Source organism: Chinchilla lanigera, unplaced genomic scaffold, assembly GCF_000276665.1.
Source record: "Chinchilla lanigera isolate Chin_1 unplaced genomic scaffold, ChiLan1.0 scaffold00008, whole genome shotgun sequence".
Lineage (NCBI taxonomy): Eukaryota > Metazoa > Chordata > Mammalia > Rodentia > Chinchillidae > Chinchilla > Chinchilla lanigera.
The window spans coordinates 24,373,832-24,392,718 of NW_004955409.1; the positions used below are offsets into that span (position 1 = coordinate 24,373,832).

Genomic DNA, 18,887 nt, shown 5'->3' on the forward strand with positions numbered 1-18,887 from the left:
TATGTGTGCATGAGTGTGTGGAGGGGTGTGTGTTGTGTATTTGTTGGTGCGGACCTTCAGTTATAACTGTTACCCTAATGCAAAACAGACAGTTTTAACTTTGTACTTTATTCTTTGAGATCAGATTAATTGTTATAATAATGTGGTTCATTGATGATAAGGAAGTGATGAAACTTCTTTCATACATCAAGGCAGAATTAGCATTGCAATTAGTGAAATAAAAACCTAAGAACGAGGCCAACTGCTCTTGACAGACAGAAAACACCAGGTTCCATGAGGAACCAGGTTTGGAGGACTAGTTTTGAGCCTCCTGTGTCTAGAAATACCATTTTGTCACGTTCCAATTATCGAAGGCTGCCTTATGCTAACCAAACTCATGACAGATTATAAACCTCGAAGGCTATTTGCTCACTACTGTATACCTACACTTACTATGGTGTCTACACATAGTACATTTTCAACCAAATAAATGAAACACATGTAGAGAAGAAACAGAAAGAAAATAAGACATTAGGCAGTGAAAGACAATAATTTCTGAGAGAGGAGAAACAAATGAGATTAGCCATGTAAAGGCCCTAGCAGACTCCCTTGAGAATGTTTCTAGGTCTGGCAAGGAAGGGAAGTAAAGGCAGGGTCCCATGGACTCCCTGGGTAATGAAGGAATGAGGAGGCCGGGGAGAGCAGGACAGAGTAGCAGAGCAGAGCAAGCTGCATGTAGAGGACATCTGAGATCTGCACAGAGACCCCTCAAGTACTTTGTGGGCCACTGACCAGTGAGAGCGAACAAGGCCTGGGAGTGGACTGCCCAAGAAGAGGAGATGGACAATGCCTAGCAGTCACAGGGCTCAAAATAGTGCCTGTACCCAACGGCCACCCTGGAAAACCTCAACACTCAATGGGCATTTTGAGACATGCTCAGAAAGTCTTCCCTCCAGAGTGGGGAAGAATTAGCCCTGGACTGAGCCACTATTTAAGCTCTACTTGTTAAACAGCCAAACTGCATCCCAGAACAGAGTATCTGGGACATGGTGCTGATCATCAGATTGGCCACGGGGCATAGATTAAAGGAAAAGCAGAGAACTGCCTCAGCCAAGCAAAGTGTAGCCATGTCCCTTGCACTCCCACACTTCTCCATTCAATCCAGCAAGATAACCATTTTCGAGATACCCATATAGGTAAGATATAGTGTAATTAATGTATGCTCCAGATTTTATGCTCGATGATCCTAAAACATTGATTGAATATGGTTGTATTCAAAATTGCAGGATTTTGGAAGTAGCTTTTATGTTGATGTTCTGAATTCCATCCTTTGAGTGGAACCTCATATCTTATATGACAGATTACTTTTACCAATCTCTGCGTTAACTAATGCTGTGGCTGAGAAATTATTAAGAAATACTATGAAAGCCATAAAAGAATAGCACTGTATGGGGAGGGATTAAAATACCAGTCACTAGTCTTTAAGAATATAATTTTAAACATGATAGACATGCAATACAAAATGGGCTGAATGAACGTTTTTAATAACTATTGATTTCAAATACAGTGAAGACATTTGTCTTATTTCACTATTGTTGAAAATCCACTTTAGAAGATTTCAACTTTTCTATTTTTGAGATATTGTTTTATTTGATATTCAACTAGATTTGTGTGCAAAAGTAGTAATAAAATACATTTCAGTCTAAGTATTGTTTAACTGAATATGTCATAATATACTGTTCATCACTTTTGAACTTAACACATTAACAATTTATCATGGTGACCTGTAGGGCTTTTCTATTCGCAGGATCCTGAATCATTTCACCCTAGCCATTCACCTAAAGCTTCCATAAAGACTGCTGATGGTAGCTAGGTATGGTGGTGTATGCTCGCAAGCCCAGCACTCTAGGAGGCTAACCTAGGGGGCTCACAAGTTAAAGACCACCCTAGGCAATTTAACAACTTAGGGAGACCCTATCCCAAAGTATAAAATAAGGACTGGAGATATAGCTCAGTGCAAAAGCCCTGGGTCTCATGTGTAGTGCCAAAACAACAACAACAAAAATTGTTTTAAGAAAACAGCAAAAAAAACTGTAAAATTTTATTTACAGCTTCTAGTACATATCTCATCAAAACTTACACCATTCGCTAGAGTGTGAATCCAGTAAGGCGGGGGTTTCGGCTTTGTTTGTTGCATTCCAGTGCCTAGATGAAAGCAATCTAATAAATGTTTATTATACAAGTGAAGGAGTGGGTCCCTGACCTAGAAAAGTCTACATGCATAGCTGATCAAAAAGATGACAGTGTTAAAGGGAATTTTTGATTCTTCAAAAATCCAAAATCCATCTGGTGGTATAATGTCTCTTGTGCTGTCCAAACACTCCTTACGACCATGTCTATAAGGAACTACCTCTTTTTAATATCAGAGTATGTTTCGGCCTCCAAACTTGTACTGTTCTTTCTTGCCATATATTACTGGGGTTTAAAGTAATAGAGTAGGGGCTGGGGATTTAGCTCAGCAGCAAAGTGCCTGCCTGGCAAGCACAAGGTTGTGAGTTTGGTTCCTGGTACCGGAGAAAAACCAAAAAATAAAAAAAAAATTTAAAAAAAATAAAGTAATAGAGTAGCAGACTTTTGCTTTTCCAAGCCATTCCTTTGGTCTTGACAATAATACTTGGCATGCCCTAAGCCTGTGCCTTATCAGTGATATACCCAACCATTAATCAGGAGCAAAAATCATTTTCAAGCAGAGCTGTTTCCCAAAATCTGGAATATAGAAAGGGGGGGATCTATTATATAAAGCAATTTATTAGGTTTGCCTCCATGGAGATTTGCAGAGAAAATAATATGAAGTATAGTCTTCTATAAAATGTGTGAAGCTCTTAAAGACATTGATACAGACAAGAACTTTCTTAAGAGAACCCTGATTGCACAGAATCATAACAAAAATCAGTGAGTGGGAGTATATCAAATTAAAAAGCTTCTGCACAGTAAACAACCAACAATGTGAAGAGACAACCTAGAGGATGGGAAAAAATGATCAGACACTCAATGAATAGAAGACTGATATATAGACTATAAAGAATGCAGAAACTTAGACCCCCCCAAGTAAAAGATCCATTAAAAACGGGCAATTTAAATGAACAGACACTTCTCAAAAGAAGAAATACAAATGCCTAGTAAGTACATGAAAAAATATTTTTAGCATCTTTGGCCATTAGAAAAATACAATTTGAAACAACACTGAGATTCCTTCTTACCTCAGTATAAGAATGACTATCACTGAGTACTCAAAGAACAACAATTGTTGGCGAGACCAAGAAGAGAAAAGAAACCTTTCTATATTGTTGGTGAGAATGTAAACTAGTGCAACTACTGTGGAAATCAGTGTGGAGATCCCTCAAAAATCTAAAAATAGAAATTCCAACTGATCCAGCTATTCCTTTTCTGGGTATCTTCCCAAAAAGAGTTGAAGTCCTCATCCTCCAGTGATTATATATATATATACATATATATATATATATTCTCATATATTATATATTCATATTTAGCAGCACAATTCACAATAGCTAAATTATGGGAGTGGCCTATATGCCCATCAACATATGAGTGGATGAGGAAAATGAGATAGATAGATGATAGATAGATAGATGAGAGTTGATAGATCACATATAAATGTGGTATATAATGGAGTACTACTCAGCTATAATGTATAAATGGGAGTCATTTGTAGGAAAAGGGATGGATTTTAAGACAATAATGCTAAGTGAGATCAATTAGAAATGATAAATATTGCATGGCTTCATCTATATGAGATACCCAAAATATAAAAACGTTAAGGAGCAAAATAAAAGAGAAATGGTGAGGAAACAGGGAGGTGGACTTTGTGGAGATGAGAAGGGGATCTGGTGAAGAGGAGAGGAGAGGAGAGTGGGAACGGAGGTAAAAATGATCACCATGCATGTGTATATGTACCTATTCCCCAAGCTGAATGTAATTACTATGTATTGCAAACATACATGAATGATGAAAACATCCTCTGATGGAATTAACAGTATCTTTGTCATCAAGGTCATCATCAGATTTTAAAGGAAGGAGTAAGCAGCTCTCTCTCTCTTTTTTTTTAACTTTTTTTTTTTTTTTTTGGTTTTTCTCCGGTACCGGGAACTGAACTCACGACCTCGCGTTTGCCAGGCAGGCGCTTTTGCCGCTGAGCTAAATCCCCAGCCCCAGCTCTCTCTCTCTTGATTCTAGTCAAGGACAATCTTGCTCTAAGGCAAGAGGTGGACTAGATAACCTCTGGGTCTTTCCTGGTTTATTGTGGTATTTTCAAACCATTTAATGTTTAAATTCCATGGAACAGTTAGGAGACACAGCAATATAAATGCAAGTTAAAGCTGAGAAACGGATGTGTTTTAGAAGTGTGTTAGAAAATTGGGCATTTTCTGGGAAAGCAGCTCATAGAGAAAACATAGAAGACCAAAGATTTCAGGTCTCTGTGCCTATAATTTTGAATCACTGCCATAAAAAAGAAGTCTATTGATGTCTGGGGAAACTGAAAATGGTCATGGTAAATGGAAGTTGTATGGTTCATTTACTGCTATAAAGGATTCCATCAGCTCTTCTGTAGGTTATTATAACTGAATTTGAAAAATGTGAATGTTAAAATAAGATCCAAAAGCAACTACCCAAGGCAGGGTTTATAACAATGTTAGATAGTTTGTCATTTTTTTAAATGCTGGTTAATACATGGTTTACTAAAGAAATCTTAGTCAATTAGAGAGTTCGTTGCAGGAAATTGTTATAAATCTCTGGGTTTGGTTTTGTTTCACAGTTTTTCACCTTTGAACAGTACAAGAAATTGCTAGGATATGTGTCACTGTCACCAGGATTGGTAAGTGAGAGTATTTATTATACTTAAGTGTGTGTGCTATTTCATAAAGCAAAATCTAGAAACAAAAACCCTTTTGATTCCCCAAGCTCAGCTACTAAAATATGAATTTGAGTTATTCAATGTTCAGCTACTTGTTGAAAGCCATCTTCCTAATAACTCACAATTTGGCTATTTTATAGCTCCCAGTGATGAATTTATGATAATAACAATATGTCTGGAAAGCCCTATATGAGATATGGTCAAGAATATAAAATAAAGAGTACATTTATCAAAGATTTTATTAAAACCAAAACATGCATATGTTTACATACACACTGCATATATCTATTTATGCAAAAGTCAGTATGCTTGAGATTATTTCCTAACAGGTCACTTTTCCAGCTGTTGCTCAAGCTATAGTAAATAAAGATTTCAAGTCACTTGGGATAAAATCACTCTGTGGTCAGGCACGGACTGAAGGGCCTTTTATAGGAATGATTGTAAACAACTCAGCCGGGGAGAATAGTGTTCTTACAATGGCATACCTCAAATATTGCACAAAATTCGCCTGGTGATTTGGACCCTTCACTGTGCCTCTCCTCTCTTCGGTGACTTTGCTGCCTTTTATAAAGTGACTCAAATTATTTGGCCAAAGGTACGTGCATCGAGAGCCTCAAAGAGAGAGAAAATGTATAAATTTCTTCTTGCAAATCTGTAAAATAAAAGAAGACAAAGTGCATTCTTGCTTTAATTTGCAAGTTACCCTCCTATCTTTGGGAAAATCTTCATTTCCCCCTTGAAATGTACCTCAAAACTCATAATGAGGGAAGGTTCTGAACTTCAACTCATTAATGTCCCTCTACTTATAGTGGAGTTCCATCTGATAAACCTATCATAGTGAAAATACAGTAAGTCAAACATGCAGTTAACACACCGGACCTACCAACCACCATACATTAGCAACACGAGAGTGTCTGTTCACCCTCCTAGTGGCATAGTGACTGGGAGCTATGGCTCACTGCCACTATTCATCGTGAGAGAGAGGATGGTGTCACATGTTGCTAACCTGGAAAAGACAAAATTTCAAAATACAAAGTATGAAATGCGTGTCAATTCAGCAGCATCATAAAGTCAAAAACTTGCAGGTTGAACCAGTCCATCAGTACTTTACCTGCAAACATTCCTTTCGGAATATTTACTCTGCCAAGTAGATGGTCTCCAAAATGTTATTTTTAAAATCATGCACACTCCTTTTCTAGAAAAGCTCCCATTGAGAAACCCACTGCTATCACTTTCTGCTGTGATAAAGAGATCTCCTGGCCAGGCTCCTGCAGAAACAAGATGTCTATGAGGCATACTCTCTTAGAAAAGAGCGATTCTACCGTGAATCTCACAATTATGTTGAGGTTTTGTTTTTAATTCCATGGTGTCTTCCTTTAATATTATCCTTAACTTCAGAAACATCTTAGAAAAAGGAAGATTAAAAACTTCCTAGTGAGAAACAATAAAATATGGTCTCCAGAGGGCCATATGGCTGCTCTTGTGTTGAGCATTGGTACCGTGTGAGAGAGAGGCTGCAGGTCTCTCGACTCTTGAGAGTTGAAACAGAAAAGCATTTGGCCACTCTAGCTACTATAACCGAATGCGTGCACACTGTATACAGTTCTCCTCTTTTCTTGGACTCATTTTTTTATGCTTAACCATTAAATATGCCCTGGTGTTCACTTGAAAAGCTTAGAAGACTGGAAACCCAACAGTAAAGCATGTCTGCAACAGCCTAAGTAATATGATCTGCTGATAGCTGATCAATTCTTTTGACAAGGGACTGCTAAACACTATTCTGACAGCACATGTAGCTGAGCTTTATAGAAGAACAAAAAAGTGAATTACTTAGAAGACTGCATACAGTAAGTAATAAAAACCCAAACATCTGGATTTTACCTTCCACCGTCAGAAGAGCTAAGGACTTGGATATTTTTTTCTGCTTTTGTCTTCCATGATGGAAGTCTGAGATAAATGAATCATATACCTGATTAATTACCCGCTACAAATTATGCTTAAAATTGTAATGAAGTGGATTAAAAGGAAAACATACATCATGAGTTATTCGTTCTCTCTGAGAATCTGTGTGCAATACCACTCTTCCTCTTTTTCTATGTCCAACAAGAACAGTGATGTTTAAAAACCACTTTCACAGAGTTTTCATATATTTTGACCCTTGTAAAAATCAGTGGTACAAAAATGAGATATTATTTCTATTTTACAGATGAGAAAACTCTGGCTTATCAAGCATTCAGTGATTCATACACAGCCCAGCAAGGGAATTATGAGAAGTCCCCCCTTTCTCCTGACCAATGCTCTCCAGCGCTCTGGTTTGGCAAGTGGGGTGCAGGCTAGGCTTCAGTCCACACACCCTTGACTGAGCATGTTTGTCTGTGCACACTCTACTGTCCATGGCAGCTCTGATGAGAAAGCCAGAAAGACCCACAACTGGAACTGAAACTCACACCTCTCCGATCTGGATGTTCTTTTTTTCCACCCTACGTGATCCTTTAAGATTACGGAGTACCCCTTCCCCTTTTCTCTCTCTTCTCCTACTTTGAGATAGTAGAGACTCTTACTAAGAGTTAACTGTTCTTTTGTCTTCATTGGTTTTATTCTTCTCCTAGTTGTAGAAAGTAGAAACTCTTCTCCAAGATAATTAGCAGCAGAGAATTACTTCTTTCCAGCATCCATTTTGGAAGCTGGAGACTTTGCTTCATTCTGTTTTACAGACGAGTGCATGTGTGTGTGTTTTAACTGTCATGGTTATTTTGGGTACAGATTTTCTGGAAACCTCTTAAACATTTTACTGAAAAGATAATTCCACAAAATTATTACTTCCTTCTGCTGAAATTCTTAACTGACAGCTAATAAGAAACTGACATACAGTCATCTTTTGATAAATCTTTTAGATTTTAACTGAGCCCTTCAGAGCAATCTAACCATTTCTTATCTCACCTTTTGTTCCTCAACATTTAGGTCTAGAAACAGGACAATAATGTTCCTTTAAGGAAATAAAGAATGAGTACAATAAATTTTTGTTTACTAATAGTCTAGAATAGTGACTCTAGGAATATGATGGTATGTTTGAATGTGTCCAGCTATACTGTTTTTATTATCTGAAATTCAAATTTTTGAAAATATATTTGTGATTCTGTTCCTTGAATTTCTTTATATGTTCAATAAATGCATTTAAAGGGTGATTTAAAATGAAACTTCCAGAAAGAATGGCTATCATCAAGAAATCAACGTAACAAATGCTGGTGAGGCTGTGGGGAAAAGGAACACTTCTCCACTGTCAGTGGGAGTGTAGACTGGTACAATCACTGTTGAAATCAGTGTGGAGAGTCCTCAAAAAACTAGGATTAGAGGTCCCATTCGACCCAGTTATTCCCCTTCTGGGTATTTTTCCAGAAGAAATGAAAGCATCAGACCACAGCGATATACGTGCACTCATGTTTATAGCAGCACAATTTGTCATAGCTAAATCTTGGAAACAACCCAAATGTCCATCAACCGAGGAATGGATAAAAAAGATGTGGTATTTTTATACACTGGAGTACTACTCAGCTATAAAGAAAGATAAACTGAAGGTTTTTATAGGTGAAGGAATACAACTAGGAATGCACTCATAAGTGAAATAAATCATGTACAACATGAATCGCATGTACAAACATCATATTGTCTCCCTAGTGTAAGAACCTGAAAGCGTAAATAAGATCCAAAAGGTACAACAGATATAGTGAAAGGGAAAGAACTTGCTCAAAAGGAAAGGGCAATTGGGGTGGAGAAAAAGAGAAAAGAAGGGAGAAAAAAGATATGTATATATACACAAGATAGCTAAGATAACTGTACTACTAATTTCTGTTAGTTCACTGAAAACACCAGTTAATGCTTATATTGTTTTGTCAATTTTGCATGCTTATACCTAGTAATCTGAGCAACTACTTTGAGGATAACAATGTGCAATAGAAGAGTCATTGTTCGTTTGCTATCATTTTGTTTTGAACTTCTGTATCATTTTTATGGTTTTTTGTCTCTTTTGGTTTGTTTGCTTTTCCTTGTCTTTTTGTCTCTTTAAAATAAAAATAAAATAAAATGAAACTCATTTAACAATTTAAACTTTTAATGATCATATGTGCAGATGTTTCAGAATTCACCTTAAATCAATAAAATAACCTCTTCTTTTGTTAAAAGGAAAAGTAATTGTTGATGGAGCTTTGACATTTTATTTTGAAATTTTTAGGATGTGGTTTATGGCTTGTGTAATTTCTTCTTTGTGAATTGTCAGCATCTAATCAAGAGCTGAAGCTGTTTAGTAATGGTATATGGTGCACTTATGTAGGTTTCTCTGTTCTCCTCATAACCTTCTGCTCCACAGTGTAATGAATAGGATACTTAACCCAGTATGCACAGTCACTTGTTTTAAAGTATTGATTGATTTAATTGTTCTAGACATTTGCCATTGCTGGATTGGGATCTGGACTAACAGAAGCCATCGTGGTTAACCCTTTTGAGGTGGTAAAAGTTGGTTTGCAAGCCAATCGGAACGCATTCATAGAGGTAACCATTTAGCATTTTCCTATTGGTAAGGGACTGTAAAAAATGATTCTTAAGTATACAAATAAAATGATGAACACAACCCCTACCCAGTTATTAAAACCATAGTAAATTATTGTGGAGAGTAGCTTTACAAAAGTCCACTAACTTCTATAAGGAAAGTGTTAACAAAAGTGCACTAAGATCTTTTGGACAAACACACCTTTATACATTTTTATTTTAGAGTTCCAATATAATCTATAATGTCATATTTGGAAATGTTTGTATGGCTTTTGGCAAAACCTCTCTCACATTGCACTAGAATAGACTTCAGCAGACTCAGTGAGGTGATAATATCACTGTGCTTTTGAAAAATGAAGTCAGTTTTTTAAATGACCTCACTGCTTGCCCTACTCCACCCACCACCTCCCCAAAAGATTCTGACAATCTGCCAAAGTTGTCTCTTGGTTAAATCTGAATGAGCAAGTTACTAATCCTTGTAGATGTCACCATGTGGACTATGATGGGTCTTGACATTTAATCATTTGTACATGATGTTCCGTTCAGACAGCTTCCCTTGGTCTATGCTGCCTTCACTTCCTTCTACTTGCCTAATAATTCCCTTTAAACTGCCAACTCTAACTGCTTTCATTTTATTCTTCTGGATGCCAAGCACAAGGTAGGGACAAAACAAAAAGGTTGGCATTCCAAGTCCTTTCTTAGCATTTTAACTTAGTTGCACAACTGGATAGCATGTGGTATACATTGGTTTGGAGTATTGCTCACCTGCATTTTTCCATAGAAAAGTTCCCCTGCAAACTATTTAAGCAGCTGCTAATGGGTGGAGACCCCCTTTCCTTCACCCCACTTCCTGCTTGCTGATATTGCTTGAGAGCTTCCTGACAGCTTCTTGGGCAGGGGCATGGGGAAGGAAGGGGCCTTCCTTACCTGTAGCTGCCAAGATCTGGGATGGGGGAAGGGAGGAAGCTGGGGCAGGCTGCCACAGCAGATGGTATCTTTTCAGATAAAGTCCATCCTAATTCAAGGAATTGTTTTCTAAGTTTCAAAATGTTGTTCCAATCTCAGAGGAGGTTGAAAAACCTTGACGTACCTCTAATGTTTGTTGATGTTCTGCTCTCTCTGTTCTTTCTTGAATGATGGAAAATGTGGTGAGGGGTGGGAGGAAAGAAAAAATCTGCTTCAAATGTCCTATCAATACGGAGCATTTAAAATAGTTTCCATGGAGTCTGTCCAAGGAGTACTTGGTTTCATATAGGGAGAAGTATGAAGAGAAAATGTTGCTGCATCCAGTGCCTCCTTTTACTCACTGAGAAGGTTGGCGTGGAGTAGCAATGAATGGCAAAGGAAGGAGGTCTTCAGCTGCAGGTTTTCATCTAGGTAGCATTTCACCGCAGGGACACAAAAAAGGTCAGAGCACCACAAAACCTCACAGGAATGAAAACTGTAAGAGTTTTGCATGCCTCATGTTATTTTTCTCTCCTTTGCCCCCAAAGAGCTTCTACACTGAGGCCAAGTAAGCACTGTTAATGTTGCATGTGCTCACACCCTGCTAGAATATTATAAATAGCATGCCGGTCCAACTCAAGTACGTGCTGCATGTGTATGTGCTTCTGGTCCATTTACACAAGTGCAGTCTGTGTAAACTAGCTGTGTACTTCAAGCCATTTTCAAGTGGGGAATAAAGGGAGCTTGTTTGGGATTATTTTTTTTGCAGAATCAACTGAACTGGATATTGTCAGATACTTAGAATAAAATCTATTAGATTTTAAATATTTTAATATATCCTCAACAAATCGCAACCTAGCCTGTTGCAAAAAGAAGTCTGAGAAAGAGATAACATGATGAGAATTAAAAATTTGCATCTGATAATGGCTATTTTTGCTGCTGTTTCATAGGACTTTTGTCCAGGTCTCATTAATGCTGAAGCCTTCCTCCACTGACTGGTGTTTGTTTATATCCAACAAGGGGTTACCCTTTTGTTAATCTGTACCTGTGTGGTTTAATTCAAATATTAGGTACACTCGCTTCAACCTTTACAGGGCCAAGAGTAACTGTTTCCTTCACTCTAAGGCTTTGTAAGTTGGTGAGTACAAAAAAAGAAATGGAGGCGGAAGGAAGAAAAAGAGGAATAAAGTCATTAATTTAATGGCCATTGCATTTAAGGATTATACTTCCTTTTCATAATATTTTTATTCAACTATAAAATAAACGTGTGTATGTTAGAAAACAATGTATTTCTATATATGTGTAAGTGTATAAATGCACAAAAAAATAGATTCTAGAGCAGTGCTGGTTCAATAGAAACAATGTGAATCACATTTTCTAGTAGCTAGGTTTATTTATTTATTTATTTATTTGGGGTAGTTTTTTTTGAGACAAGAAATTGTTCTGTAGTTGAAGCTGGCCTTGAATGCACTATGTAGCCCAGGTTGGCCTCAAAGTAGCAGCAATCCTCCTGTTTCAGCCTCCCAAATACTGAGATTGCAGACATGTGCCACCCAGCCCAGCTGGCTAGGTCAAATCAATTTATTAAGATTTTAGTTAACCAAAAATATCCAAAGTGTTTTCTCTTGGAGACTTTATCTTTTAGAACAAGTTTAGATTCACAGCAAAATTGGAAAAAATACAGAAATTTCTTCTAAAAGCCTTTCCCCCCGTGGACATTAATTTCCCAATTATCAACATTCCCCACCAGATGTGCATTTGCAGTATATCTGATACAGTTGATGAACCTACATTGACATGTCACTACCGCCCGATGCCCACATTTATACTGTGCTTCCTTCTTGATGCTTTATGTTATATAGATTTAGGCAATTTATGACATGCGTTCACCACTAACCTGTCACATACAATGGTTTCACTGCCCAAAGAAGCCTCTGTGCTCTGCATATTCATGCTTTTCCTGCCATCTGGATCCTTGACAACCACGGATCTGTAACTGTCTCCATGATTTTCATTTCCACATGTAATCAATACAAAACCTATACTTTTTCCATGCTAAAAATTTCATATGTATTTTATGCTTACAGCACATCACATCTCAATTAGGTTATTTCAAGTGCTCAATAACCACAGATGTGTAGTGACTTCCACATCAAATAGTGAAGGCCTGAGGAATTCATAAGAAACTTCTAACTGAGGTTACCTCTATAGAGGAGGTTGGAATGGGGAGGGAGAGGTAAGAGAAGAGCTTTATATAGTCGTATGTTTTAACATAGAACATACTCATGTAGTGTCTGTGAACATTTACGTAAAGTATTAAAAGTATTACCTTCTCGTTGTAGAAAATTTAGAAAATACCTAGTATAAGATATATACTCCATAGAAGTGGTTTTAATGCCTCTGCCAGTGTCGTTCTCCATCTCTGGGGAAATCCTTCTCAGCTGATTGAATAAGGATGACTTGCTGGTCCATCTGAGGGCTTGACCCTTCTTAGTTCAGTTTTCATTATTTCACTTATACTATTAGGAACCCTATTTTTGTTTCTTCTTTCTAATCTTTGACAAAGTTTAGTCCTTCTAAAAATATTATTAAAGAACACATATAATCAGAGTTTCCTAGGGCAGGAAGACAGATGGAGCACAAGCAATATAGGTTCGAGGTTTGGGGAGACACACACCCACATTCCCATCATGCCTTCCACCATTACCACTTCCTAAGAGTGTGGTCTTGAACAGGGTATCCACAGGTCCTTCTCATTGGTAAATCAGTGGTGATCTATCCAGCTTCCTTACAGCCAATCATTTCTGTGCAGTGCGGGGTTTTTGGAGACATAACATGAAGTCTTGATCAAGTCTTCTTACCCACTTCACATGGAAGGCGTGAACTAAGCTTATCTTCAGCCTTTTCAGTCAAGTACAGCTACCGATCATGGTGGCACATGAGATGCACAGGCTACACAGCACCTCTAAGTTCACTCCTTACGCTCACGTCTTGGATATGAGCCATCAGAGTCCAACGTATGTTAATTTGAATTTTCCTGTGTCTCTACCTCGAAGTAGTGAGTCAATGTGGTCTTTTAAGCATGAAATTTCTCAAGAGGATGCTGTAGCTGAGAGGGGCTGTGCAGTGGAAGACAGCCTAAGAAAAGAGTAATCAAATTACATTTTCTCTTGCACTTAACATCCTCTATGCAAGGGTGGGGAAATACAGATGAAACGGAGAACAACCACAGTCCGGCTACACAGAATATGATGTAGAAGGAGCTGTGGGGTGGGGTGGATGTCCCCTTGGCCAAGATGTCATGTGGGGAAGATGTCACTGACAGAGGACAGAACGGAGCCATCTGAAGCATGGGCCCCATGGGGTCTTAACCTGGACACTGGTAGCTGAGGTTCAAGTGCAGCACAGGATAAGAGCAGAAGCTCCTCCCCTTGTGTTCTTGGCAGTGGAGTAATGGAAACTATAGACGTGGAGTGCCAAACTCACTTCCTATCCCACTTCCCCAGCATGGCAGGTACTGTACTGGTTCCGACTGCCCTGATTATCTTCTCTCAGCCTGGGCTGATTCTGTAGCCAGCCAGAAGCATGTTATCCATGTTAACCATAAACTATTCCAAAAATTTCAAGGAAATTGTGGTTGCCTTGGTTCCTGACACTCCTCTCATATCCTTCCAACTTATATAAAAATATTTCAATACGTGTGCTTGTCTTGCCTGCACTTTTTAAATTATCACTATATTAGGCAAAGACTATAATCCCCGCCACACTTCCTCCAATTCCAATACCAGAAAACTTTGGCCAGTATCTTCATATTCACAGTGAATAAAGAAAATCGGTCTCTAATTTAAATATGCTTGATCTTCTGTGGGGAGCAAAGTAATCACAGCTTTGTCATGCCCTGGTTTGGTTCAGTGGGTGTAAAAACATGTTCAGATAAAATCAGGATAGACCTAAATTTCCCCCTGTCCTTCAAACTAAACCCAAGCAAAGAGTTGTTCTGGTTAATAACCTCCTTGGCTTAGAACTAAGCTTGCCCAAGATTTTCTCTACTGGAGATGGTTTACACGTCCAGTCTTGCCAAAAGTGTGAGTTTCTAGTTTGTTGTCCTTACAGAACCTTTCTCTCCTCTAACTTAATGCATTTTTAAATCCATGGATTTCTAAGAACTAGAAGTCTCCTATCACTTGTGCAAAGCCAAGTGGTGTTTAGCTGGCAAGTTCTCTGTTAGCCTGGAAAATGTGATTTTCTTCCTAGGAGCGAAATCTTGTATGAATTGTTTCCCAGTTTTTCTCTACACTTTGAAATCTACTTCAAAGTTATTATTTGGCTAAAGGGTTTTGTTTTCCTTCCCTAGAGGTCTATACAATTTGCCTCTGATGTGTGGCTGGGACACAGGTTTTCTTTCTACTCTGTCATTTTTGTCTACATTACACATGAACATAATCATTCTCACCCCAAATATTAAATGAAACCTTTAGGAAATTACAAAAGCCTGTTTTTACCTTTATGTGGTCTTGAAATATATTCAACTCAAAAAAGGAATAATTAGTCTTTTACCTACTTGCTCTATAATTATAATTTTAAGGATAAGTGAACAGATAGTAAATGTGTAATTAATGGTAAAATATTTAAAGATAGGAATGTGTTAAAAATTAGTTCTAGCTAATTTGCTAGAACTAATTTTTAAAATGTTTGCTTGTAGCTCTGGATAACACCACTATAGTTTGACACACTTTATTCTGGGAATTTAATAATCTAATAGAGACCAATTAGATCATATGTGGTATCACCCAGCTTGGAAATTAGGTTTCTCCATAGACAATCAATAAAGCTTAATCATATTATGTAAGGTCAACATAAGTAAAATGCAAGGCTGTATTCTGTGATCATCTCTTTCAAAAAAGAGAGAGAGAAGAAGTCGCATTGTATGAAGAGTGAATGTGTCGCTCTGTTTACATATAGCGTGAGAAGCCAGCTTCTCAGCATGTCCACATCTATGATGATATATTGAGTTAAGAACAGATTTTTTTTGCATTACTATGTGAAATTCTGTCTGGCGACTGTTCAGTATCTAAATTATCTCTTCCAGTCTATGATGCTTGTGGGCACACAAAGAGAATTATGCATATGAATCCACTCCTATAGTTATCTTTCAATAATACCGAAGTGAGCGGCCAAGTTGCCTCTCCATTTCTATTTACAGAAAATAGACTGCAGTCTTCCATTCTGCTGTGCCAGGACCTCTGCATTTCTGCTCTCAGCAACAAAACTTTGAAGCAATGATAATAGCTACCATTTACAGAGCATCTACCATGTGCCAGATGTAAGATGGCTAACGTGGATTTCCTTCTCACGGTATCTGAGTTTTTGTAAATTACTAAAGTAATATATTTTCCACAAATTAAGTAATATAGAACTACATAAAGAAGAAAATTATTTCTGCCAATGCTACCTTCTCATTTATCCTACTGGTCACCACTGTAAACTCTTGTGCCTTCCCCAGTGCTAACACTCATTTAATGCTTCAACCCCACCCATTATTTCTATGAGGTTGGTGGCTTTGCCTCGCGTTATGAGTAGGGCAAATAAAGTCCACTGATGTCAGGAGTTGTAAGGAATAGAATATAACATGGAAGTCTCTTATTAGCCATACTGGTTTCATTGGGATAACAAAACCTGGTTAATTAAGAAACTCAAGAAGCTGAGCATGGTGGTGCACACCTATAATCACAGCACTAAAGAGGCTGAGGCAGGAAGATTGTCATGAGTTTGAGGCCAGCCTGGGGTACATAGTGAGTTCTAAGCCAGCCTGAATTATAGAGTGAGACCCTGTCTCATGGGTAACAAACTCACTGAGAGAGAAATTAGGGAAGCAACACCTTTCACAATGGCATACAAAAAATGAAATACCTAGGAATTGATCTAATGAGAGAGATAAAAGACCTCTACTGAAAACTACAGTACTTTGAGAAAGGAGATTAAAGAAGATATAAGAAAGTGGAAAGATATCCCTTGCTTAAGGATGGGAAGAATTAGTACAGTGAAAATGGCCATACTTCCAAAATTGCTGTACAGATTTAATGCAATCCCATTCAAAATTCCACCAGCATATCTCACAGAACTAGAGAAAAACAATCCTAAAATTCATTTGGGAACAGAAGAGACCTTGAATAGCAAAGGCAATTCTGGGCAACCGAGGGAAGGCAGGGGGCATCACAACCCCTGACTGGAAATTATACTACAAAGCTCTTTGATTTAAAAAACAAAAACAAAAACAAAAAAACGAACAAGAAACAAAAGAACAGCATGGTACTGGCAAAAAACCAGACCTGAGGACCAATGGAACAGACTGAAGATGCAGAAACAACTCTGGACATATTTAGCCATCTTATCATTGACAAAGGTGCCACACACATTCACTGGAAGAAAGATGGTCTATTTAGTAAATGGTGGTGGAAATACTGGCTTTCCACATGCCAAAGATTAAAACTAGACCCATATCTTTCACCGTACAATAAACTAAAATCAAAATGGATCAAAGATCTAAATATTAAAACAGAAACACTAAGTCTGCTAGAAGATAGACTAGGTAGAACTCTTGAAGACGTTGGTATAGGCAAGGACTTTATGTACAAAACTATGTCTTGAAGACATTGGTATAGGCAAAGGCTTTATGTACAAAACCCAGACTGCAAGAGAACTATCAAACAGAATCAACAACTGGAATCTCTTCTTTTTAAAAAGTGTTTGCACAGCAGGAGAAACCACAGACAGAGTGAAGGAACAGACTACAGTGTGGGGAAAAATTTTGCCGGCTGCTCTTCAGACAAAGGACTACTACCTAGAATATACAAAGAATTCAAAAAAACCAGACCCCCCCCCCAAATTTAAAGACCAAATCCAAAATGGACATATGAGATGACTACACACTTCTCAGATGAAGAAGCAGAAATGGCAAATATATATATGAGAAAATATTCAATATCATGGGTCATTTGAGAAATGCAAATTAAAACAACAATGAGATTCTCTCTCACTCCAGAGAGAAATTATCAAGAAATTAATCAATAATAAATGTTTGAGGGAGAATGGGGAAAAGGAATCCTTCTCCATTTTTGATGGGAGTGTAGACTGGTGCAACCACTGTGGAAATCAAAAGCTTAGGACTAGAGGTTCCATTTGACTTAGGTATTCCTCTTCTTCGTATCTTCCTGAAAGAATTAAAAGCATCATAACACAGTGATATATACACATCAATTTTTTTGTTGTTTTGTTTTGTTTTTGGTTTTTTTCCGGTACCAGGAACCGAACTCATGACCTTGCGCTTGCCAGGCAGGCGCTTTGCCGCTGAGCTAAATCCCCAACCCCTTACACATCTATGTTTATAGCAGCACAGTTTGTAATAGCTAAACCTGGGAAACAGCCCAAATGCCCATTAACTGATAAGTGGATAAATATGATGTGGTTTCTTTATACAATGGAGTACTACATTCCTATAAAGAAGGATAAGCTAGAGACATTTCTAAGTAAATGGATGCACCTTGAAGCCATACTCTTAAGTGAAATAAATCAGACTCACATGTGAATACTGCATTATCTTCTGGTATGAAAAATAAAAAGTGTAAATAAGAACAAAAATGTATAGTAGATACTATGAAATAGGAAGAAAATGTTCAAATAGGAAGGGGAACTTGGGGGAGTATGGAAGAGAAAAGAAAAAAGTGATGAGGAAAGAAGAAAAATTGGAAACAAAACTTTTGTAAATAGGAAGGGGGAGAGGGGTTGAAGGGATGGTAGGGGAATGGGTAAAAAAGAATCAAGTTATATCATGTGCAGGTGCACATTCCCTATAATGAATGTAATCATTATTTATAGCTAAAATATACAATAAACAATTAAAAAAAGAAGCTCAAGGAAAAATGAAAAGAAAGTGTTTCTGGAACCATGAAGAAGTAAAGACTCTTTCCCTTCTTTTAAGTTTTATTTTTATTAGTATGTGTTTGCAGTACATAATGATTACATTCATCATGGGGAATTCATACATGCACTTAACACATCCTAATTCCTTTTATGCCCCTTTCCCCCTGACCTCCACCTCTTGATCCCCTCTCTGTTTGCAGAAGGTCTGTCTTTTATTTTGCTCTTTAATTTATTTATACTGTGGTTTTTCTCATATAGGAGAAATCAGGTGATATTCAGGCTTATATGATTGATTTATTTCACTTAACATATGGCCTCAAGGAGCATCCATCTTCCTACAAATACCTTAAATTTATTCTTCTTTATAGCAGAATAGTACTCCATTGTATATAAACACACATTCTCTTTACCTATTCATATAAGCCAGTTCCAAAACTTAGCTATTAAGATTTGTGCTGCTATAAACTTGGAGATGTATGTATCACCATCATATGACGTCTTTAACTCTTTCAGGAAGACACCTAAAAGGGGAACAGCAGCTCCTGTGGCTGCAGCACTATTGTCTTCC

The 18,887-nt window shown here is 37.7% G+C and overlaps 1 protein-coding gene across 4 annotated transcripts in view; it reads left to right on the forward strand.

The window, feature by feature from the left end:
• The window catches only part of Slc25a21 (solute carrier family 25 (mitochondrial oxoadipate carrier), member 21), a 472,151-nt gene that overhangs the window by 424,038 nt on the left and 29,226 nt on the right, over window positions 1-18,887 (forward strand). For 3 of the 4 annotated variants that reach the window (XM_005376906.2, XM_013510366.1, XM_005376907.2), the window contains 2 exons: window positions 4,814-4,873; window positions 9,350-9,457. In XM_005376906.2, coding sequence (XP_005376963.1) covers window positions 4,814-4,873; window positions 9,350-9,457 — 168 coding nt within the window. The remainder of the gene's footprint in view (window positions 1-4,813; window positions 4,874-9,349; window positions 9,458-18,887) is intronic. The other variant, XM_013510365.1, reaches the window with a different exon arrangement.